This window comes from Convolutriloba macropyga, unplaced genomic scaffold (genome assembly GCF_964194025.1).
Source record: "Convolutriloba macropyga unplaced genomic scaffold, txConMacr16.3 SCAFFOLD_1845, whole genome shotgun sequence".
Taxonomy (NCBI): domain Eukaryota; kingdom Metazoa; phylum Xenacoelomorpha; order Acoela; family Convolutidae; genus Convolutriloba; species Convolutriloba macropyga.
In genome coordinates, this window is record NW_027450587.1 from 6,483 (window position 1) to 30,627 (window position 24,145).

A 24,145-nucleotide genomic window follows, 5' to 3' on the forward strand; every position below is an offset into this window, starting at 1 on the left:
GAAGAAATTTTTTGAGGAGTTTCTTCAATGATTTTGTCTGACTTTCTAAAAGTATTGTCCCTGAACTAAATTATTGAAGCTCAAATAGAAGCCTTTAAGGTTGGCTGTTTAAAAACTCGATTCAGAAGTCAAAACTGTTATGGAAATTACTTAAGCATAACAAACAGGGGCTAACAAAGAAGCAGTCTCTTTTCATTCCCATCCGCGCGTTTTTTCATCAAGGGAAATGTTTTTCTTCTCTCTTTACTCTTGGTTGGCTGCATTTTTATTTTTTTGCAGCTGAAGTTGTTATTTTTTGTTTGTTTTGCATAGTTGATTCCGAATGATTTTGAATTTAGTGTGAAAATAATGTCTGCGCTTTTAATGAAAAAATTGTTATTTTTTCTACCGTCTATGATTAATTATAAATGATCAGAGAGATGTGTGCTGTATTTGTATTCAAAAATACTAGTTTTGTTGTAGTCAAAAGGTGCTTACTTTCTGTAAAAGGAGATTTTTACAATCCTACAGCGACAGTGAAGCCTTGGCAACGAGAGAATGCAATTTTACGCTTAAATATTTAACAATTTATCAGAAATTGTAGAATTCCGAAATGATTCACTCATGATTTTGTGCAGTTCTGAAGAACTATTACATAATTTTTGCTAAAAAATATTAATGATTTGATTGTAAACACGTTTTCGGAAATTCAGACAAAAACTCTCTCAAAATTTAAAAAAAAAGAAAAATAATAAAACAATAAGAAAAAACCGAAAAATTTTTTTAAATGTTGCTCGAATACTTCGATTGTTTTTTACTTTCTGTCTTTCTTTTTTCCTGACCAATATTTTAACAAAGTTGAGATGCTTATGTGAAAAATTATAATTTGTAATTTTATCAATAAATATAACGTTATAAAAAAATTGTTGATGGTGTTGTTTGGAATACAAAGTTTCATTCATTTTCCACGAGTTTTCCTTCTATGTGTTTTTTAAATAGTCTAGTTTGACTAATATTTTTGTTGTTATTGCATTACAAATCCAATGTGTTTTTTAAAGAATCATTTCACTTTCAATTTTTCATATTTGCTCGGCTGATCGTGAGAAGATATTCCCAAAGATTGACGCTGGATGCTGCTTTTTTCTATGCAACACACAGTACTAAGTGTGCCGTCTTGTTCTTTTTATGTCAACATATTGTCAATCGTTTTCTTGTATCAATTTTTCCCGATCATTTTTTGATGTCCATTTTTTGCCCGATCTGTTTAACGTCCATTTTTTACCGAGACCTTTTTCAATTCCAGTTTTTGCCCGATTGTTTTTTATGTTTTTTTTTGCCCCATGGTATCTTTAATGTCCACATTTTAACCGATCGTTTTTTATGTGCACTTTTTGTCCTATCGTTGTTTCTTGGTTTTCAAGTTGAGACAAGTAAAAACTAGGTTTTCAAGTTGAGACAAGTAAAAACTAAATTTTAGTTTTCATTAAAAGCATTACGCTTTTTGCGTTCCTTTAAAAAAACATACGAACGTCCTACAAAACACTATTTGATAAGGAGCGACGCTGAGTTGAACTTCTACTTTTTTTTGTTACAATAAGGCTGAACAAAAGTTCTACCAACTTTTTTAAACGTATCTTTTTTAGGTTTTCAATTCTAATTTTGAAATAGGAGTCAGAGTATTTTAATCCTATTGCGGGCCCTATCTGTTTTTGAAAAACAAAGATGTGTTGTTTACATACGATGGAGCTCAATAAAGGTATTTTATGTGAAACTGTATACTAATTTAACTAACAGTAGTTTGTTTTCCCTTCAGTTTAACGTTTTAGCTCTTAATTGGCACACTAAAAGCGGTTCACACCCAAGCTTCTTCGAGCTACTCTCTTTTTCGTTCTTCCTCTGATGTATTTGAAACAGTCAGCGATACTTGTCGAAGTAATTTCTGCAGTTTTTGTAGGCTGAGTTTAGAGCGGTTTTTGAAATCAACTTTTTGGAGAGATGGGTAAGCTTTTGGGGAGATGGAAAACTTCCTGATTAAAATTATCTACTTTTCAGTCTACAATTCCGTTTCAAATCAATACTCAGTTAACTGTTTCCAGCATTTATCTGCTGATTAGCATAGATTTTTTGAAAAGTACTGCGTTTCAATTTTTCGAGGAATTTCGTCGAGGACTGAATTTCAATTTCTCGAGGATTTTCCGCAAAGAAACTTTTCGAAGAATTTCTTCGAAAATTTTGTCTGCCTTTCGAAAAGTTTTGTGTCTGAACTATATTATTGAAGCTCAAATAGAAGATTTTAAGTTTGGCTGTTTAAAAACTCGATTCAGAAGTCAAAACTGTTATAGAATTTTTTTAAGCATAACAAACATGGGCTAACGAAAAAGCAGCCTCTTTTCACTCCGATCTGCGCGTTTGTTTTCATTAAATGAAATGTTTTTCATCTCTCTATACTGTTGGCTTGCTGCATTGTTATTTTTTGCAGCTGAAGTTGTTCTTTATTTGTTTTGCATAGCTGATTCCGAACGACTGTGAATTTAGTCTGAAAGTAATTTCTGCGGTTTTAAGGAAAAAAATGTTATTTTTCTGCTGTCTATGATAAATTATAGCTGACCAGAGAGATGCGTGTTGTATTTGCTTTCAAAAAGACTAGTTTTTGTTGCGGTCAAAAATGCTCAATTTCTGTAAAAGACGATTTTTACAGTACTACAGCGATAGTGAAGCGTTGGCAACGAATAAATGCTATTTTACGCTTAAATAGATAACAATTTATCAGAACTTTTAGCATTCTGAAAAGATTCAGTCATGATTTTGTGCAGTTCTGAAGAACTATTAATTTTTTTGCTCAACGAAATATTAACGATTTGATTTTAAACACGTTTTTTGAAGTTCAGACAAAAACTCGGATCTATTCTGTTTTGGGCCCACCAGTGTTTTTACGTCCCCAGTTACAATTTATATGTTGTTATATAGCATGTTACTATGTAAAAATTTAGCACGTGCGCCTGGGGAGCGTAAAAAATATAAGCCCACTATGCTGGGGGAGGGGTAAAACAGAATAGATACAAAAATTTTTTAAAATTAAAAAAAAAATGAAAACTATCAAAACAATAAGAAAAAAACCAAAAAGTTAGCGGTTTTTTTTAATTGTCGCTCAAATAATTCGAAATCATTATTTCATTCTTTTGTTGAACATTATTCTAACAAAGTTGAGATGCTTTTGTGAAAATTTTATAAAAAAAATTGTTGATGGTGTTTGATGGAATACAAAATTTCAATTATATTCCGCGAGTTTTCCTTGTATCTTTTTTTGTTAAATAGTCTAGTTTGACTAATTTTTTTTCGTTGTTGCATTAGGAATCCAATGTGTTTGTTAAAACTAACTTTATTTTTAAAATTTCATATTTTCTCGGCTGATCGTGAGAAGACATTCCCAAAGGTTGATGCTGGATGTTGCTTTTTTCTTTGCAACACACAGTACTAAGTGTGCGGTCTTGTTCTTGTTATGTCCATTTTCTGCCCCACCGTGTTCTTGTATCCACTTTTTGCCCAATCGCTTTTTGAAGTCCATTTTTTGACCGATCTGTTTTACGTCCATTTTTTACCCAAACGTTTTTCACTTCCAGTTTTTGCCCGATTGTTTTTTATGTTCATTATTTGCCCAACCGTTTTTATTATTTCCACTTTTTGCCCAATTGTTTTTTATGTGCACTTTTTGCCCGATCGTTTTTTATGTCCACTTTTTGCCCGATCGTTGTTTCTGGGTTTTCCAGTTGAGACAAGTAAAAACTATTCTATGAATTTCAGTTTTCATTAAAAGCATTATGGTTTTTGCGTTCCGTTAAAACAAAACATAAAAAAGTCATACAAAACACTTTAAAGTGTTTTGTATGACTTTTTTATGTTTTGTTTTAACGGAACGCAAAAACCATAATGCTTTTAATGAAAACTGAAATTCATAGAATAGTTTTTACTTGTCTCAACTGGAAAACCAAGAAACAACGATCGGGCAAAAAGTGGACATAAAAAACGATTGGGCAAAAAGTGCACATAAAAAACGATCGGGCAAAAAGTGGAAATAATAAAAACGGTTGGGCAAATAATGAACATAAAAAACAATCGGGCAAAAACTGGAAGTGAAAAACGTTTGGGTAAAAAATGGACGTAAAACAGATCGGTCAAAAAATGGACATGAATAATGCGAGATAAAAGTTGCTCCGGTAAGTTTCTCTAAACAAACAGTGGAATAAAGTAATCTTTTTCATCGTTGCGCTTATCACAATTGTGATAAGCGCAACGATGAAAAAGATTACTTTATTCCACTGTTTGTTTAGAGAAACTTACCGGAGCAACTTTTATCTCGCATTATTCCCAATATTTACCTCTTTCCTTGACAGTGACGTTATAATGGTTAATGGTTCTAGGTTAGAAAGAGAAGTTTAACAACTGCCCAGGCTTCAAATACTGCTTACATGCTCAGTTCTACTTTTCCTTCAGTAAAGAACTCCACAAAATATAACCAAAAACATCTACTTTCAACTGCCACAAATTTCTAGAGAAACAGACGGTAATTAGATTTGGAAAAAGTTTTAGCCCATTTTTGGTGACTTGTTCTATTTGTCTGACCAAAGATTTTTTTCAAAACATCGTTTGCCTTAACTTAGCAAATGATAGACTTCTTTGTAGTACATTTAGCCTTTCAAGGTGGCCAATATTTAATTGATCCAGAGGAGGAAATTTGGAACTTAGGGCAACAAATTGCACCAACGTAGTTTGAAAAATTATGAACTCAACTTTGGCGAAGGTGTATTTGTTCTGTTGTACTAAAGAGCTGATGTTTTGAAGACTAAAAAATGAAGTTTTCGAATTTTAGTCTTAAATTCTCTCAAAACCAGAAAAATGTCAAAGTTCTTTTTAACGGAAACCATTGCAGTTTGGTCAACTGAAAAAAATTCTTGTGATTCTAATCAAAACGCCCTTTTTACAAGCTGGAAAATTGAAACGTGTATGTTCGTGACTTTTTTGTGCTAAACCTTTTTTCTGGTATCCACACTTCCAATATCCAAACGATATCGTTGGCTTACAACTTGTCTTCGGGTCTGTTCCACTTCTTTCTGGCGTACAACGTTTGGACTTACTCTCTCAAAAAGAGTTCTCCTAATAGCCTCAATTCGTTGTCGTACTTGTGTCCAATTCTATGTATGAAGGATGGGATTCTCTTTGAACATACAAGCTGGAGCATTAGAAAAACTCTACCACTCAAAAAAAGTGCGTGAAGGAGGATTTGGTCTTCAGGGCGGCTTTAGACATGTGTTAATGGTCTTTCGTTGACTAAATTTTCAATTTTTGTTGATATGTCGAGAAAATGTCCTTTGTCAGCTTAGCTGAAACCATATTCAAAAGAAGCGCTCGTTTCACTATCTGAACGATCCTCCCCCACATACCACCAAAGCGAGGAGCAGAAAGTGTTTTCAGACGCCATTCAGTTGACTGGTTTAGAGTTGTCTGTTCTAATAGGTCAAGCAAGGTCCAGCTTGCGTGGTTGCCTTCGTTATTGTTTTCTGGCTGTCAGAAAGTTGATACCATGGTCACTGAGAAACAGTTCAGGTTTTCCACGTCTGACAATAAATCTTTGGATGCAAGCTCTGGTAGATAAGTTTTCTGTTACCACCAAATGCACAGCTCATGTCACCAGGCAATTCAAAAGAAAGATGTAGACCTTTTCTTCTGTATTGCGTTGATTAGGGACAATTTTAGTCGTATTCAATTTTAAGGAAGAATACCGGTGGCACGTTTCATGGCAATCTGAAGTTGGGTAGGTCTTCCATAGGCGGTTGAAGTCCTTGGCCTTTGAATTGAGTGCAATCAAAGCCATTGTAGGTAATACTGAAGAGTGCGTCCCAAAGAACAAACACTTAGAAGTTCTGCTGTAAGTAGTTCTTGACCTATTCAGTTTCAAAATGCATAACAATTTTGTGGCAATTAACAAAGAGGAATCTGATGATGAACTCTAGTGCAATGGAAACTGCCTAATTCTTCCTGTTGTAACCTAATGAACTTCTAGTTCTGCCAGTGAATCTGTAGGCGTTGTTTTTGAGAAATGGGGAAAACTGCAGGAGTTTATCCTTCTTTGGGAGAGATTTTTTTTTGCTTCTGTAAGTTGATAGACGAGCCAAAAGAGATTTGTTCTGATGCTGGCAATAGAAGATTTTTTGAATTCTCAACATCGGTACAGTTGAGAATTCTTATTGTCTTTATTTCAAGGATAACTGAAAGACATGTTGTGTCAATTTTGATCGCTGGTTTACTTAGAGAAAACTTTCACATCAATAATAGCTTAAACTGGTTGCCGTACTGTTGTAACGTTTGTTTTTTTCTGCGTAAATTACCTCTTGCCAGATGTTTTTTGGTTCATTCAGAACTTCAGGGGAATCAGCCACATGTTCACAAGATTATCTGGATCGATACCGCGAGACGCTTGGTCTGTGGAGTGTTGCTGCAACTGATGTGTCTCCAGCTATCAATTGAAGAATGGTTTTGAATTTCACTTACTCGGTTGGCCACGTATATTTTAAGTTTGTCTTGTCTCCTAGTTCATGCTAGAACAGCAGAGCTGTCACATCAGAAAACTGTTTCCGCGAAGTTAATGTTTTTGCGACTTTTAAAAAATTGAGCTGGTTGGGTTCCAAGAGTGGCTGTCTGAAGTTCTATTTGTGGATTACTGAGCTGCCTAATTGGGACAACCTTGGCTTTGCCTATGAGAAACGAGCAGGAGACCCCGCCATCCAAAGAAGTTTTGATGAAAGCTACAGCTCCATAAGCTAGTTGCGAGGCACCGCTGAAGATGTGATATTCAAGCATCCATATATAGAATTTCAACGTGGAATTTCAATGAGGATTTATTTATTGGGATTTATAGAACGTGTAATTTCAATGGTTGGCGCCGATTGGTATTGGTTAATCCATAGTTGAATTTTTTGAACGTCAACAGGTCGACGCAATCTAATCCCTCTTTCCCAGCATCCTGCAGTATAACGCTGAGTGTAATTACTATTGGTGCCACAACGCCTAGATAAAAAAGGAACCCAAAGAGCGACAAGAAATTTCTAACTGTGCAGCTGCCTCCAGTGCACTCAAACTTCCATGGTCGTTGATGAAAAGTTCTGTCGGTTGACTTGTTTCAATAAACCTCGGGTAAGCAATGACAGTCTTCATTGTTTTCAGTGCTGTCGTCCAGTTTTTTTTTTACTACGGCGTGGTTTGATGCCAAATTTGAAGTTGAATCCACCATTCGAAGGTGTCTTCTTGAGCAGGGCTGTGTTTTCATTAGCCTTGTGAGCTGCATCGAATGAGTAGTCTAAATCGTCTATGTAAAAACCGCTGTATACTAATTTTTTAATATCGGGTTTTGGCGCGATGCCGGTTTTGAAAGACAAAGATAGCAGTTCACGGCGATCATCCCAGGAGTGACAAAGGCTAGATACTAATTGTGAGTTCCACTGGGTTTGCTGCTCTTTTTCTGTCTATTCAGTTCATAGAAACGTTGTAAGCATTCAACATATATTCATCTCTCAGTTTTACACGTACCCTTTTTGGTTGCTTGATTTGTTTCGAATGATTTTCGTTTTTGGTGGCAATCAAAGCTTACAACATTTTAGCGGTAAAAATTTATGACATGAGGTTAAAGAATTATCGATGTCGATAACAATTGATGCTGCCTCATGTTTGACTTTTTAGTTAAATTTTCATGAAACTGATTTTGTGATGAACATTTAACGCTTATTTTGAGTGCTTAGGCGTATAGTTTACGTGAAAAGGTCCGAAACGTAAAGAGATATACCGATGCCCCAAATTTTTTCTGAGAAAAAGTTGGGCTGGCACAAACTTTCCGCCTTGTCCCCCAACTTGATGCGAGGGGCTCGAACAGTTACAGATTACCGTATTCTACAAAGGATGGGGACAAATTCCTCAACTGAAATCCGTCTTGGACCTCTCATAAGGTACACACATATATCAAAATTTATTGCGTCTACTTGGTTCACTCTTTGGGGCAAGAATTTTTTCTCGCAAGAATAATTTTCTGACATTTTCTGAAACCAAAACTGAAAACTATATCATCCAGAACGCGCGATTCCCAACCTCAATATGTTCAATTCTGCTCTTCCATTCCTTTTATAGAAAACATTTTCAAGCCTATTTAAAATTCTATTAAAATAATTTAAGTTATCATTCTTTGTTCAATTTATATTAACTTTAATTAAGTTCGCTCAATCAGTTCTGGCTTAAATGCAACTGAGATTACTTTTTCTCAACTAAAACTATATCTGTTCACGTCCCCAAATGACATTGACGATCCTTTTTTATTGCACGTACAAATTCCCGTCATTTGCTGGAACACGTCGACATGTGACCCTCTATGTACTTCCTTCAATGGGTTCTTCATGTCTCTCTGATTATTATTATAGCCTTGATTATCATTTGCAAAGTTGATGTCACCTGCTGCTGAACTTCGTGCAAGGCTGAATTGGTCGAAATTCTTCGAGGTTGTGGATAAAGGTTTTGAATCTCGAAAGTGTTGTTTGTTTGTTGATGATGTCGATTTTGTATGTTTGGGTTCACCACATGTCATGGGTTTCAATTTATCATGCTGCTTCATAGAGTAAAAATTCTCTAATCGGAAGTTCTTACTGCAGTAAAAGCTAAGGCATAGCTTAAATAAAATCAACGAAAATATTTTTCAAGTAATTACCTCTGAAACCAATCGGACCAAATACTGCCTGAACTAAAGTTGAGCCGCGGGATTTATTCCTTTTTGTGCCTCCCAGCTAAGTCGGCATATAAATTTTACGCCCCCAGGCGCACGTACTATTTCTTACATAGTAGCATGCTACATGCAACGTCTTATAAATTTTAATTGGGGGCATAAAAACACTGGGGGAAGGGGGATTGGGAGGGGAACAGAATAGATCTGAGCTGCGTTTCAGGTGTCGGTGCACCTGAATTCCACTTGAACCAAAAATTACTTAAACAGGCTTCAGATGGCTAATTTTATCTAAATTTTTAATTATGTACGCTGTTGATTTTTTGTAAACCGACTGAAGCCATTTAAGTGAACTGCAGTTCCTGTGTCGAATACTTCTAAAAGAATTAGAGTGGGGGGCTTCTTTGTGATCTTTTGGCAGCCCTTTTTATTACATGGTCATGGAGAAAAAGACAAATTTCGATAATTTTTGCGAGATATGATATTCGGTATTTTTGAGGAGATTGGAGGAGTTCGTTCTCCTTTTTGGTTGAAAATTTCTCTGGCTCAACTTTAAAGTAATGTTGACTGGCGTCCGAAGAAAAATTAACCCCTATGTTAAGTTAAGATAAGATTAAATCAATTACGTTTATAGTGTATTTTACATCTTGTTGACAGCACCTAGATGTAGAATTGAGTTCTCTAGATTATCAGCTATAGCCGTGAGACAAACGTGCGAAGCACGTTTTGCACGTGTTGTTGTTTTTTTTCAAGCGTGTTTACACTTGAGAAACGTCAACTAGGTTCTCTTCACCTTCGTTTCATTACTTACTTCTATTGGTTGATTTTTTTTAACTGTTCAGTTGCATTTTGAGCAGGCTATAGCGCTCAGATTTAAAGTTACAATGCTTTTTTTGTGACTATAGAATATAAACTGAGTTAGTTTGGGTTATTAGAGGAAGGAATTATGGAATAAGACATTCTTAGTCTGTTGAAAGTTAGCGAAAACAACTCTTATGCCCCTTAGGCCACTACCTCGGAAAATGGTAGAGCTTGAAATAACTTTTATGCTGTGATGAGAAATTGATTAAGAAAGTTAATACCATTCCTGGTGCTGCTTTAAGGGAATTCAACGACATCTCAGTAAAGTTCACGTTAATTTTTTGCACCGAAAAAGCTCAAACGTAAACAATCAATTGATACATTTCACTTTTTTCAGATGCTGCAGACTTCCTTCAGAAAAATAAATAAGCAACAAGGCGGCTCAGCAATGTGCGATGGCACATAAGGTTCCGAACCCGCCCATCCACAATTTTAGCATAATTGTCTACCAAATAAGGAACAGATAGAGAACCCAAAATTTATTTTTTGGGAATACCAAAAAACCCATAAAAGCCCAAGTATTATTCGAAAAAAAAAATGTGTATGAACGATAAGACAGCGTCCAAAGCAAATAACTCAGTGGAGTAAAAATTGAAGCATTAAATTGCTGAGATATGCCAATATTAAGAAAGCGAGTCAAGACGAACAACAAAATCAAACAACAACAACAACAACGAACATTAATTACATCAAAAGCTTTTTGTCCGTTTTAAAAAACAAAGTTTAATAACAGAGTCAACATACCGTCAGATGAACTAAAACTCAACAAAGTGACTTATAAATCACGAGAAAAGATATGGACAAGTCCATAAAAAGGTTTGGTAACAGTTAGACAAAAAAGAACAAAAAGAGTAAAGTTAAAAAATTCGCTTTTTTTTAAAACAATTAACTTCAAAGTAATTGAAACCATTAGATATCAAGTAAAATATCACAAAAGTTTACGATTACTAATGCTTCTATAGGAGGGCATTAGGACCTGTCCTTATTCATTTCTTTCAGCGGCTTAAAAGAACAACAAAAAAACAACAAACAAAAAATCAATTGAAACTTGCCTGAAAACGCTGCCAAAACCGTCAAGCCATATTTCGGCTCTTAAAATATATTCGTTTGCGCCTTCTTCAAACACCTATAAAGTAGTATTATGCCATTTATTAGTGAAACTAGGTAACAAGAAGACAAAAAAGAAAAAAGGGCAAAAGTATGTATTAAATTGGATTTTTTTTCGAAACAAAATTATATCCGAAGTCACGAAAAACATTAATTACAAAATGAAATATTTATATAGGGTCGTTTATTCATCCAACAGAATTCTTTGAGAACCGCAATTATCCAGAATAACTCTTGCGTCTACAAAAAGAACGTCAAACATGACAAAAATCAAATTAATCTACTTTTTTTGTGAAAAACCGGTGTCGATGTCAGTAAGGTCATAACGCATTCTTTAAAAAAAAAGATTTTGGGACTCATTCCCTTTTGACACCTTCCCTTGACACCCATAATGTTATATTTCACCTGTAGTTAACGACATTAGGTACCAAAAAGAAAAATAAGAAGAACAAACTTGCGAAGTTAAAAAGTTTTTTTTTAGTTTTGGAAAACGATTGTTTTCAATGTCATGAAAGCCATCAGTTATCGACTAATATCAGAATATCGGCTCATCTTTTCTTCCATGAAAAGCCAGTGAAACCTATAACTATACAGGAAATTTCATACAACTGAATTGACTAAGTAAAAATGGCAGTTAAAGACAAAATTAAAAAATTCAATTGATTTCTTGAAGAAAGAAGTGTCGAGGCCGTTAAAACGATAATCTTTATCTTTAAGGACTTTAATATGTTCAATTGTGTTTCATTTTGATCGCTAATAATGTGATATGGGAACTGTCAGTAATGTGATTATGTGACTAGAAAAGGTGAAAAACTGGCAAATTTTTAAAAACAAAAAAAAATCTGAAATCTAGTAGTATCAGAGCCAGAAAACAATAACTTCAGGCTTAAAAACGCAATCGAGACTAAATTTCAAATCAGTAGAATGAAGAGGCATTCTTTCTTTTCTGACACTAAGCTGCAAGTTGACCAAATAAAAAAAATGGAGGAAAAGTTCATTAAGCCATTATTTATTTTAAAATCAATATAAAAAAGTCGAAATTTTTTTAAAAGTGGAAACGATCATAAACTTTGAAGTAAAAAACTAAGTGCAATATTTTGAAGCTGCTTAGGAAGCCAACGGGACCTGTCACTCCTGAGCGTTCATTTGATATGTTCTGTTCTTTATTAAAAAAAAATAGGTATTTTTTCGAAAAAAAACCCGACTGATTTCAATACGAATTCTTTTTGGGTTGTAACAGTCCACGATGGGCTCAAAATTAGCCCTGCTAATGCTTATTATCTGTTAGGAACTATTGATTTTTCGAATAATGTAGATATAGATAATTTGTTGGTTGAAAAGTCAAAAAAAAGTTCTGCTTTTTTGATAATAAACGAGTAAAGCTAGCAAAAAACGACAAAGTTTTAATTACAGAGCACTGTCAGCGAAAGTTGAAGTAGAAATAGCCCCCTTCTGAGTCTACGAAGATTGTATTAGTGTTGTTTGGGGATGTAGGGCCGCCAAGTTTAATCAAAGTGGACTAAAGTAGCCAATTTCGTGCTGTTTTTGATGAAAAAGGCTGAATTTTGAAATATTTATCGAGAGTTTTTGACCAAAAAAATTAAATCAGAATAATCAACAAGGCTTGTTTGTCTTCAAAAACAAAATCAACCACACTGTTCCTTAAAATTTTAACAAAATTGACGAAAATTTAGGCAAAAATTTCGGAAAATGTGAATAAAAACAACGTGAATTCACTCTACTTTTCTCAGAAGTTTAAACCTCGATAACTCCCTGTAGAAAAAAAAATTGAAAAATCTTTTTAATTCCATATTCTACGCTGGACGAGCTCTCTAGTGATACCAGTCTCTACTCTCTACGATGAATATATCGATCGGCGAAAATTGAATGAACAAAAAAAAAACCCAGTTGAGTATATAGTTCCTCCCCCCTCAAGAGGGGTCGGAACAAAAATAAAACTACAATTCCAAATTTCTATTTTTTTCAAAAAAATTACGTTGTAGAGTCTTGTCAAAAGCCCCAGCACAACCGTTTACCGGCACCAAATTTTTACGTAGGTTTGATTTGACTAAGTTCTACAATTTTTCTCAGAAAAAATTACCTCAAATTGAACGGTTTCATCAAACGGTCAGTTTAGTTAAATTTGTGAACAAATTTGAGAATTTTTATTGCAGTCGATAACCTCTTTATGTTTGCAGGTTCCCTCCGTTAGATTCTTGACGCTTTTATTGTGAGCTGATTTGGTGTGATTGTGCTTCGATTGTTTCTGAAAGTTGTTGTTTTTATTGATTGAGTTGTTTATTTTGAGTTGTGCATTCTCCTGTGCCATTCTATGTACTTCTGCCGTGTGTTGACACAACATGTCCATTAGAATGTCATTTTTCACAGTCAGCAAATTCAACTCTTCACCTGAGAAACGAAAAAAACTAAATCTGATTATTGATCTCAGAATCTATAGAGTTTGAAGCAATTTTCAAGCAAAAGCTGCAAAAGTTTGGAGTCGAAAAATCTTGTCACGTAGAAAACTTTGGTTTTGATACTCTTGTAGCTAATTGTAGCTAATTTTTTTGTTCAAAAATTATTGTAAAAAGTGACGGAATTCAAAATATTTTCCTTGCGAATAAAAAAACAAAAAAGGAATTTTGAAGCCCTTTTAAAGTCCGATTTGGCATTTTTCGAATCAATCTTACTATTTACCTCTTTTTTGCTTTAGTCCGCTATTGCTCAGATTTTCCTTTCCAGATACGTACGTGATTAATCTTTTTTTTCCTATGTTACAAGTGTATACGAAATACGTAAGGAAAATGCAATTTAATACGCACTGTCCCAAGCATGGAGACCGCAAAACAAACTTGTCTGCCTGTAACAAAATTTCTAATTCATCTGCTTCTTCTTTGAATGAAACTTAGTAAATTAAATTAGAATCAGATAAAAACTTTGGTTCATTTCCCATTTCTTGTCAAACTAGGGATGAAATGGTAGCAAAACTGCTCAAATTTTATGCATTTAATTAAGCTCAGATTGATAATTTAAACAAATTTTTCAAAGTTTTGAAGACTTGTTATTAAATTAATTGTTTCGACCCCTCTTGAGGGGGAGGAACTATATAATCAAATAAGTTTTTTTTCAGACAATTTTCGCCGATCGAGATAATCATCGTAGAGTTGAGACTGGTATCATTAGTAAGCTCGTTAGAAAGATTTTTTATATTTTCGCTTTTATAAGGAGTTATCGGGGTTTAAACTTCTGAGAAAAGCAGAGTGAATTCCGTTGTTTCTGTTCACATTTTCCAGAATTTTTGCCTAAATTTTCGTTAATTTTGCTAAAATTTGTTAAAAATTTTGAGAAGAGTGTTATTGATTTTAATTTTAAAGACTAAAAAAATTGTTTATCATTTTGTTTTTTTTTGTCAAAAATTCTGGCTAAATATTTCAAAATTCAGGCTTGTTCATCAAAAACTGCATGAGATGAGTTTCTTTAGTCCAATTTGATTAAATTTGCCGGAAGTACAAACACATACAACACTAATATAATCTTTGTAGACTCAAACGTGGGCGATTCCTACTTCAACTTCTGTTGAGAATGCTCTGTATTTAAAACTTTGCCGTTTTTTGCTATCTTTACTCGTTAATTACCAAAAACGCAGAGTTATTAACTAACAAATTATCTATATCTATAACACTCGAAAAATTAACTGTTCACAATAGACGAAAAGCATTAGAAGAGATAGTTTTGGACCAATCTTGGACTATTACAATCCAAAAAGAATTCGGTTTGTAATCAGTCGGTCTTTTTTAAAAAATGATTTTTTTATATTAATTAATGAACAGAACATATCAAATCAAAGCTCAGGAGTGATAAGTTCAATTGTTTTCTCAAGCAGCTCCGAATTATTGCATTTAGTTTTTTAATTGAAAACTTATGGTCGTTTCCACTTTTAAAAGTAATTGATTTTTAAATAAAAAAGGCTTAATCAACTTTTCCTTTATTTTATTTCTTAATTTGGTCATCTTGTAGTTTAGTGTCAGCAAAGAAAGAATGGTTCTTCTTTCTTCTGATCTAAATTTTAATCTCAATTGCGGTTTGAAGTCTAAAGTTATTGTTTTCTCGCTTCGATACTGCTCGACTTCAGTTTTTTTTGTTTTTAGCCGATTTTGCCCACTTTCTAGAATTTCTAGTTTTTGTCAAATTATCACAATATCGACAGTTCTCATTCTCTGGCTAGTTTTTTCTGGCAAGTTTTAATTTTTTTTGTTCGTTGTCTATTTGTTGTTCTTTTTGTAACTGCATAAAAAATTGAATACCGACAGTTCTTAATTCCGTTCTACAGAACCATTGGTAATTGTAAACCTATGGGATATTTTAGCTGGTTCCTAATGGTTTTCATTACTTTGAAATTAATTGTTTTTATAAGAAAAATTCAGCGAACCAATTCAACTTGTCTAATTGTTACCAAGCCTTATTATGAACTTGTGAAAAACCATTTTTTTCTGGTGAGTTACAAGTTATTTTGTTTATTTTCAGTTTTATCTGACACTATTTTGACTTTGTTATTTAGTTTTGTTTTTTAAAATTGACATAAATTTTTTGATATAATTAACGTTTGTTGTTGTTGTTTGATTTTGCCGGTCGTCTTCGCTCGCTTTATTAATATTGGCAAATCTCTTCAATCTAGTGCATCAATTTTTACTCCACTGAGTTACTTGCTTTGGATTTGTTCATATACATTTCTTTTCCACATTTGTTAGACAATTACTGTTCCACATTTGTTAGACAATTATGCCAAAATTCTGGATGAGCGGGGTCGGAACAATGTGCGGTCGCACATTATCGAGCCTCCTTGTTTATATTAAAATTTTTGTTTGATACTTTTGTACATGCCATTAACTATTTCTATTTATATAATGGTTTTCACTGTTGCCACTTAGAGAAAGAGTTATCTAATTGCTCCCAACGTTATTTCATTGTCCCAGGAAAAATAATTGTACTTCTGCGTGGTGTTTTTTGCCAACCATTTTCCAATACAATCAGACTGATACAAACATGATTGCAACTGATTTTCAAATTTAACAAAGAAGTGCATGCGAATTCTGTCTGTAGTTTTTTTGTTTCATTTAACAAGTGTATCAACTTAAATTAGAGAAAAAATTAAAAAATTTTGAAATCTGCTTAAAAGATAAAAAAGGTTTTGGTTGATAGTGGTCCATATCTCTTGATAACTGTAACTTAGGACAGCTGGAAGTTTGAAAAAGGCGCTGTCTTTGAAAAAGTGAAACACAATGAGAGATAATATACCTACAAAACTTACCACTAAAAAACGGCGTTTTATAATTGTAAATCCACGTGAACTTTTTCTGTTGGAAAGACAATAGCTCCATATCAATGCGTTTTTAAGATTTGTGATCACAGGCTCTTATGTAGTGATATACCTGCTGTCCGTTTTTTGACATTTTGTTGATAAGTATGTTTGAAAACTTAAAAATAAGTGCCTGATTTTTTTTCGTCATTTGTTATTTAGCGAAGTTGAATTCTTAATTGTGTTTCCTTTCGTTTAGACATCACGAAACCACCTAACCATCAGAACAGCTATCAGATATAATAAATGAGTTCTCGCTATAGTATAGTACTTTAAATGTTGCTGTTGCTTATGTCAAAAGCTTATGAAACAAGCACTTTTGGCTATTTTGGGAACTCAAAGCAAGAATTTGGTTATATTTCTGGAATTTTTTGCTAACTATTTTTATGTTTCAGAACAAGTGTGGTCTCGTTGAATCTCATAGCACTTTCAATATCAACAGTAAAAGCCAGGCGATTTGATGAGTGGCGTTCTATTTACAAGAGCAACCAAATTTTAAAACAAAAACAGGGCCATCGCTTTGTACCAATTTCTTAGAACCTTAAAAAATAATAGTAAATGATAAAAATTTCAAAAAGCTGAAAATACAGTCAAAATAGATATTTAGCAAAATTTAGAACCTTTTGAGAGAGCATCATGCCGACAGTTAGTCCTTCGAGTGATGTCTCTTGAGCAAACAATTGATGAGTCTCATTCCAGTGATAATTGCAAAAAGTCGAAAAAATGACTCCTGATTTATCGCCACATCACCGTAAAAAAGCCATTGCATTATTTTAGATAGAGAAATTGCTACCAGAATAAACCAAGGAGATGATCATTGGCGCATATATGCAAATTCTGAAAATCGTGCAACCATTTGTCCAACCCCCATTTTTTGCAACAAATTACCGATTTAAAAATGTTTTCGACCAACTGCACGCTTATATTGAAAAGTAATCATACCCTATTCTCAGTTTTTTCTTTTAACTGAAGTTAATGCTTCTCTGTTTCTCAAAATTTTCAGCCGACTAGTGCTGTGTTGCAACTTCTTCTCCGGTTATAAGGTTATTAAAAATGGGATATTCCGATTCTCGTCGGAGAATTTTTGTTAGTAACTCAAACAAATCATAGATATGTAATTATCTAATGTAGCAGATTTTAAGTTTTTCTTTAATCTTAGCAAGGCGTTCATATTTTTAAGCTTGAAAGAATTCCGAATTATCAGTTTTTGTTTCTTTTCAATCTTGAATAGTAGTCATTTTTTTGCAGTGAAGTAGATTAATACTCCATATTGAAAAATTGCTTGAATGTGTCTTGGTTGCTGTTGAAAAAGGCACGCATACGATATATAATAGATGCTACCTTTTGAAGCAAGTTTTAGCAATTTTATCAGTCAACGAGTTTTTTCTATTTTCAACATTTTGATTTGAGAAAATAAAATTTACAATTTTGTCGCAGTTTAGTGTTAGTCTGTTCTTTTTGAACTAAGAACTAATTTTCATATTTACATCTTTGTTAACTTCGTCTAAGATCTCATTAAGAAGCAACTTAAAGTCGTCAGCAAAAAGAGTCAGCTTTGAGTTAGTCTTTTTTAGTCCTAGATCTTATTCATCAATGACAAACAAGAGAGGATCTAGTACACTGCCCTGGGGAACCCCAGTGCTTACTAATACTTTCGAAGATTTTTCGTTTGTATGATTGAGTTTTGTTAAGATGGGTCAAGTATTGCTGCAAACTGTTCAAAAAAGAGCAGGCGGAGCTCTTTTGTGTCCTGTATAGAACTGTTAAAAGGAAATTCTTCATATTCTCTAAGGTTAATTTTGTTGTTGGAATTTGTACATTGTCCTCCTGTTTCTCACAAAGCAACTCATGATTAATCTTAGTACTGTAAAAAGTTGCAGCACCTCCCCCTCTCCTTGTTCTGTTACTATAGCGCAACGAATTGAAACCTGCAAACTTGTGTAAGCCAGCTTCATTATCTTGATTCGGCCAACTCTCACTTAGCAAACCATCTCATGTTGTTTTATTGTTTCTAAAGTTGCTGAGAATACATCAAAGTTTTGTTTAATGAGCCATTGTTCTGCAGTGGTAGCAGCATCTGTTTTAAAATTGCCCCCTGAGGGCATACATTATAGTTTACTTCAGTTAACAGCTTCACGTAAGAAAATGTATGGGTAGTTTTTTTTGGTTCGCCTATCAATTTTGGTCCATACTGTTTTTATTCCCGTTTTTTAAAATTTTTCTTAAAAGCTGACTTAGAATGAGGATTCTATTGTGGAGATTTATTTATTTTTTTAAAAAAATTGATTGAGCACCAGGAAATCACTGAAAATTGTGTGACTTATATAGTCGATCTTACTTTTTTCCGTTAGGTGAAGGCGACAAAATGAAACGACTTTAGAGGAAATGCAGAAACTGGCACTTCGTTGAAGGCGCAATCATTTATTTTGTTGTAATGTATCATTTTTGATTCCAGTTATGCATTTGGAATTATGGTTCATATCATTGTCAAAGGCTAACGAGTTCTTGTTTGATTAAACTGTTTATGCAGTAGTAAAAGCAATCACAGAAAATTGCGAAGACTTCTACTGCCTGTCAGACATCGGTAGACAGGCAGTAAAAGTCTTCACAATTTTTTGTGATTACTTTAACTATTACCTGAACGGTTAAATCATACAAGAAATTGTTTTTTTGACATTGATATGATACAAAATTTCAAATGGTAACTGGAATCAAAAATGATACATCAAAATGAATGATTGTGCCTTCAAGGACTTGTCATTTTCTGCATTTCCCCTGAAGTCCTTTCAATTTGTCGCCTTCACTTAATGGAAAAAAGCAAGAGTGACTGAACAATTCTTACAATTTTTTTTAAAAAAGAGTAAAACATTAACATAAACAGAGATGCTTCATGAGATTCTGCTGAAAATTGCAATGTCTCTGAAGCTCAATAAAAAATAAATAAGTTTTTTTGTTTGCTCAATGTTAGACAAGGACAAAAACATAATTAATTGAGTTCGTTATACTCATTATTGGGAGTCACTTTGGGAGCGCTTGAGTTTTGTTAGAAGCAATTGTAACTTCTTGGAGCATTTTTGCCGACAAATTAATTTTTTATATCAAGAGAAAGACTGACATTCAGTTGGCTGATTCGCCCGTCATCTGACACTTGTTGAGCTGTCCTTGTTTTGTTTCATCGGATTTTTCAGAGCTTGAACATCGTTAACATTCTTTACAGGCACTTGAGTAGTATTTCCGTTGTCTTTCAAGAACTTAACTCAAACTTCACAGTTGTTTGACGACGTTATATAGCTCAAGCCAGACAAAGACTGCCTTAGATTTGCTTCCATAGTTGGTAACCGCTCATTGATATACAGCTTTTTCCCGTTCAATGGATTCCTTTGTTTGCTCAATTTACATCGAGAGGCATAGACTTGTTATAAATCGTTGAACATGGCAAACTTAACAGTGACAGATGGCATTAATCCATAAAGCAAGTAATCAAAAACATAATATGATAAGTCTTTAGTCGCAACTCAACAAAATGTTGTACGCCCAGATAATCTGGTTAAAAATTCAATAAATCAATCAAAAATCCACCATGTTTCCGTGCGTCAAAAGGAGGATTTTTCAATATTACGCAATCCTTGCATAAGTATCGTTTCGTATCCCTATGTCGCTCGTTCAGATCATTACATTTCTCTTTGAGGTTTCTCACCTCTAACAAAAAGGCTGTCTTACGGATTGGAGCTCTTTTATCTCACCGCGCATTTGTTGAACTTCATCCAATTGCCCTCCCCCCGATTTACCGTCACTAATTGTAATTTGATCCATTTCGTTATAAAATAGATATGAGTAGCAGAAAAATAATAAGAAAAAACGAATAAGTGTGATTCAACAGTTGAATTTTGATGATTTTTAGAGCGATTGGCATCAATGTTTAAAAGCATAACTTCTATCTCTTTATAAAGCGGTCAAAAGCAGAGCGCAACGTTACAACTGCTCATTTTGCTGTTCTCAAATGCGTATATTTTCCTAGGCTTTTCAGCTCTTAATTGATTCTAAATGATACTTGAAATCAAAAAATCGAAAACTCTCTAAATTACAAGCCATTTTGTATAGAAAAGTAACGAGTGTTTGTTCAAATACTTCGTTCTCTAAAATACAGTTTGTCTTCCGACAGCAGTGCTCCTCGACGAATGTTCTAGTTTAGATCAAATCAGGAAGATCAAATCTTAGTTACCGAAAAAATTTGAACAGATTTTCCTGCTTCATCTTTCGCCTTGAATCTCAACTTGAATTACATATGACATTCATGAAATAGAAAAAAATCGTGTCTATTCAGGCGGGCTGGAACAAACCTATTCGAAGCGGGTCATGTGATAATATATATTCATGTTTTAATGATAATGTTAATTCTAAAAATTGAAACTACTAACTTTCAACACTCTTCAGACTGAGACCTGTACATTATTCAGCTGTTTTTATTTATACAATTAATACCAACTAATTGATAATTTTAGAAAAACAACCAAGCTGTACAGTCAAAGAAAGCTTCTACGGAACTAACTACGATTAATTGGCAGATTTAAAACTGAGATACAGTCTTACAACAAATAAATTGTTTGTGAATTACGGATTGGTGACATACATAAGGCTACTGATAAATATTGGAGTAAGTTGCTGTTTCGGCAAACAAAAACACCGAGTTTACCGACCGTAAAACGGTGTATAACAAAATGAAAGAAGAATAATTCTCATGGAAAAAATGCGAAAATTGTCGTGATGAAAGGCTGTTTGATCCAAAAAATACCACCGAACTTTTAATTTTGTAGCCGCACCAAGGTGAAAGTAAAATAGAGTTTTATTAACGAAAGAGTTCTTGCAAGACGTGGGAAATGTTTACCAGGATACAGGATGATTCAAGTCTTGTTGTATCCTGCTAATTTTATTCATAGTTTCCATTTTTAATAAAGTTCAGACGACTCAGATGAATAATAATGTACACTGCCTTTATATACAAACCTAATTATTATAAGAAGCAAACTAAACTGTGTAGTTAATTTAATAGTACAAAAATTATATGAGCTTTTTTGTTTTTGATCATCTGCAACTTAATGAAAATTTCTGTTCAAGAGACTGCGAACTAACTGAGTTGTTTGATTGTTGAGTTCAATTCTTTGGCCTTCTTGCAATCCTCATTGATCTCCACCTGCGCAAAAACATTACATTAAACGGGAGGAGGAAAAGACTGAAAATTTTCTGGTACAATAAACGTTACTCAGCGTAAATTTTGTTTCTATAGTAAGTGAAATTGCTCTGAACTATCTGAAAAACTATAGAGCTATTTTAATTGAATGGACAAGAATATGGTTTCTTCCTAACTATCTGGTATTGTTGTGTTTATCCACATCTAACTTACAAATTGACAGAAGTTGTATAGAATGCTTTAAGGTTTTACCCACTATAACTGTCTGCAATAGCGGAAATTATCCGAAATAATTTAAAAGACTACTCTAACCTGTCGACAGTGTTTAGTATCAGTGCATGTACATTCCTGCCTAATAACAGCCTTCCAATGTCCCCTGTTTGAAAAGACCATGGCAACTGTGCCCAATTTCATCTTCACACTACTCAAACTTCCACCCCTCCCACCCCTGCCCACTCTCCTACCATTATTCCGCTGTGCATTTACTGGATCATCTTCATCTATACTGTTGCGTACACTGCTAAGTCCATGAGAACACCTACAGTCAAATACTGTAGCCTAAGAGAGCCCGGGTCAAAGTTTTACCGAGAAATGGGTTGGGGGGGGGGATAATGGAAAAGACCAGAGCAATAATGAAAGATTTGCGGTGAAGAGCGATAAACACAAAAATTTTTCAAAGGCCCGCGTATTTTAGCGTTGAATGCGGTGTTTACTGTATTCACTGCTAAAATTCATTTTCACCGCTAAAATTTACTGTTTTAGTGGTGAAAATTTTTGAGACTTGCGTTTCTTAGTGGTGGAATTTTTATAACCGCATTCTTTTCAGAATTCTTACAAAACTCAACTCCGTCACAAGGGTTTGGTTAAGCGGTGGGAAAATATTTTACAGACACCTAGAGAAAACGGTGAAATCTGCACCCCTTAAAAGAACATGTCTTGCCAAAATTCTCCGTTAAAAGATATTATGTATAATTATTAAAGTTGACTTGTCGTAAACTTGCGGTTTTTACCGGTGAAAATTTTATTTTCAGCCCTTTCACCGCATTCAGTGCAGAAAGTTTTATTCAGTGCTGAAAATTATTTCCCCAGTTTGGATTATTTGATAAATTATCTCATTGTCAAAATGGGTCGTGATCCCGCTGGACTACTTCCGTTGCCTTTTGAAGAAAAGAAACTTTCGAAGAAAGTCGGATCTATTTTGTTTTGCCCCCCCCCCCCCCCCCGAGCTTAGTGAGCATAAATCTTTTATGACCCCCGAGCGCACGTGCTCTTATCTTCGAAACGTGCAATATAACAACACATAATTTGTAACTGGGGGTCATAAAAAACACTGGGGGGGGGGGCAAAACAGAAGAGATCCAGAAAATCTATACCGCCCTGTTCTAAAGGCTTTCAGGCTGTAACTGTGGTACTCCAAGTATTTTCTGTTACGTTTGCGAGCCACATCTTAGTGGATGCATATTATTTGTACACCCCCCTCCCCACACACACGCGCGCGTGCTATTTTTTTATCTAATGATTTACTTTGTAAATTGTGATCTATTCCGTTTCGGCCCCCAAATTTTTTTTATGACCCCCAGTTACAATAAATTATATGTTGTTATATAGCACGTTACCATGTAAGAAAATAGCACGTGCGCCTGGGGGTCATAAAAGATTTATGCTCACAAAGCTGGGGGGGGGGGCAAAACAGAATAGATCCGTAAATTGTATGTACCTGTAATTGGGGGTGCATAACGTACTTGGGGGGGGGGGGGGGGCACAAATGGAAAAGGTTCAGTAGGGTGGTGCCTAATGTGGGCCTTTCCCGTTATATATGGGTCTTGCCCCCCCCCCCCCAGCTTAGTGGTCAGGTAACCTATAGACCCCCCCTCCCCACACACACACACACACACACACATACACAATCATGGTAAATATACCATTATGGGGGCTATAATTTCATGGGGGGCTATAATGGGAAAGACCTCATAATCTAATGAGGGATAATGGAAAATATCCACAATGTAAATGGTAAGCAATAACTCGCTGACCTCTTTGGTGCCCTTTTAGGTGCAAAGGGGGATGATGAGGAGGGCAGAATGCTGCGTGCTGTTGCCACAACTCCACCCTGTCTTCCATTTTTAATTGAGGAAAAGGGAGACGAACACTTCAACGTAGATGTTGCCACTCGGTCACTATTGGAGGAAGGCGATGATTTGAATGATACCTTTGTTGTAAGTATAATAGTCAACGCTAACCTCTTTCAGATTCCAAAAGTGCAAAGACAAAAGTTTATCCCATTTGAAAAAAAATTGACGCGACCCGTCGGCTCCCTCGTAAAGTTCTTGGACATGTTCTGCTTTAGAGTTTGCCCTTAATTAAAAGTATTGGAATCCTTTTAGGGCTCTTTCCCATAATACCCCCGCCACTTAGTGGTTAAACAAATTTGTGAGGATTAAACATCTGTGATGAAAAAAACTCTAAAAAAAGAGCATCCGCGCGCGTGAAAGAAACTGGAGAACGAAGAAAAACATTGTTTGTTATACAAATTGGGGAAAAGAGGTTTAATTTGACTTACTTTCAGAGGTGACACTCGATCTTTACTTGAGCTGGAAAAAGATAACATGTGTAAACGGCAGACAGATGGCACCAACTTTCAACAAATTGCGCACGTGATTAAACAACCACTTCTACAACCACTTCTACAATCAACCACTTCTACCTACTTGTCAAAAACTTGCTTGTACGCAGCATAAGCCTGGGTGCTCCATCGCCAATGATCTTTGTGTAAAGCGCAGCGATAACGTCTCAGATGCTCCTCTTTAAGAATAGCAAAAATCCAGCTAGAAAGCGAAGAAAATTACAAATTAGAAAGCGAAGAAAATTACATAGAAGACTTGTAACTTCAATGTCCACT

General features: G+C 34.6%; 1 protein-coding gene across 2 annotated transcripts; it reads right to left on the reverse strand.

Annotated features, from left to right (window-relative positions):
• Nucleotides 1-8,181: 8,181 nt before the first annotated feature.
• On the reverse strand, nt 8,182-23,934 carry LOC142356008 (uncharacterized). Of its 2 annotated transcripts, none has more exons than XM_075408001.1 (6): nt 23,807-23,934; nt 23,280-23,455; nt 21,559-21,784; nt 21,189-21,249; nt 12,885-13,111; nt 8,182-8,623 (listed from the first exon to the last, which is right to left on the reverse strand). In XM_075408001.1, the coding sequence occupies exons 1-6, from the start codon at nt 23,852-23,854 to the stop codon at nt 8,282-8,284; spliced, it is 1,080 nt and encodes a 359-aa protein (XP_075264116.1). In that variant the 5' UTR covers nt 23,855-23,934; the 3' UTR covers nt 8,182-8,281. The 2 variants fall into 2 exon arrangements, with proteins under 2 accessions (XP_075264116.1, XP_075264117.1); XM_075408002.1 differs by having other exon boundaries at nt 8,185-8,620.
• Between the last annotated feature and the right edge of the window lie 211 nt (nt 23,935-24,145).

Excerpts from the sequence above, each read along its gene's own strand:
- LOC142356008 (XM_075408001.1), bottom strand. The coding sequence starts at position 23,854 with ATGTTATCTTTTTCCAGCTCAAGTAAAGATCGAGTGTCACCTCTGAAA. Across the intron at positions 21,785-23,279 it reads CCTAAAAGGGCACCAAAGAG|GTGTTCTCATGGACTTAGCA; the intron begins GTCAGCGAGTTA and ends ATTTGACTGTAG. Across the intron at positions 21,250-21,558 it reads ATACTAAACACTGTCGACAG|GTGGAGATCAATGAGGATTG; the intron begins GTTAGAGTAGTC and ends GTTTTTGCGCAG.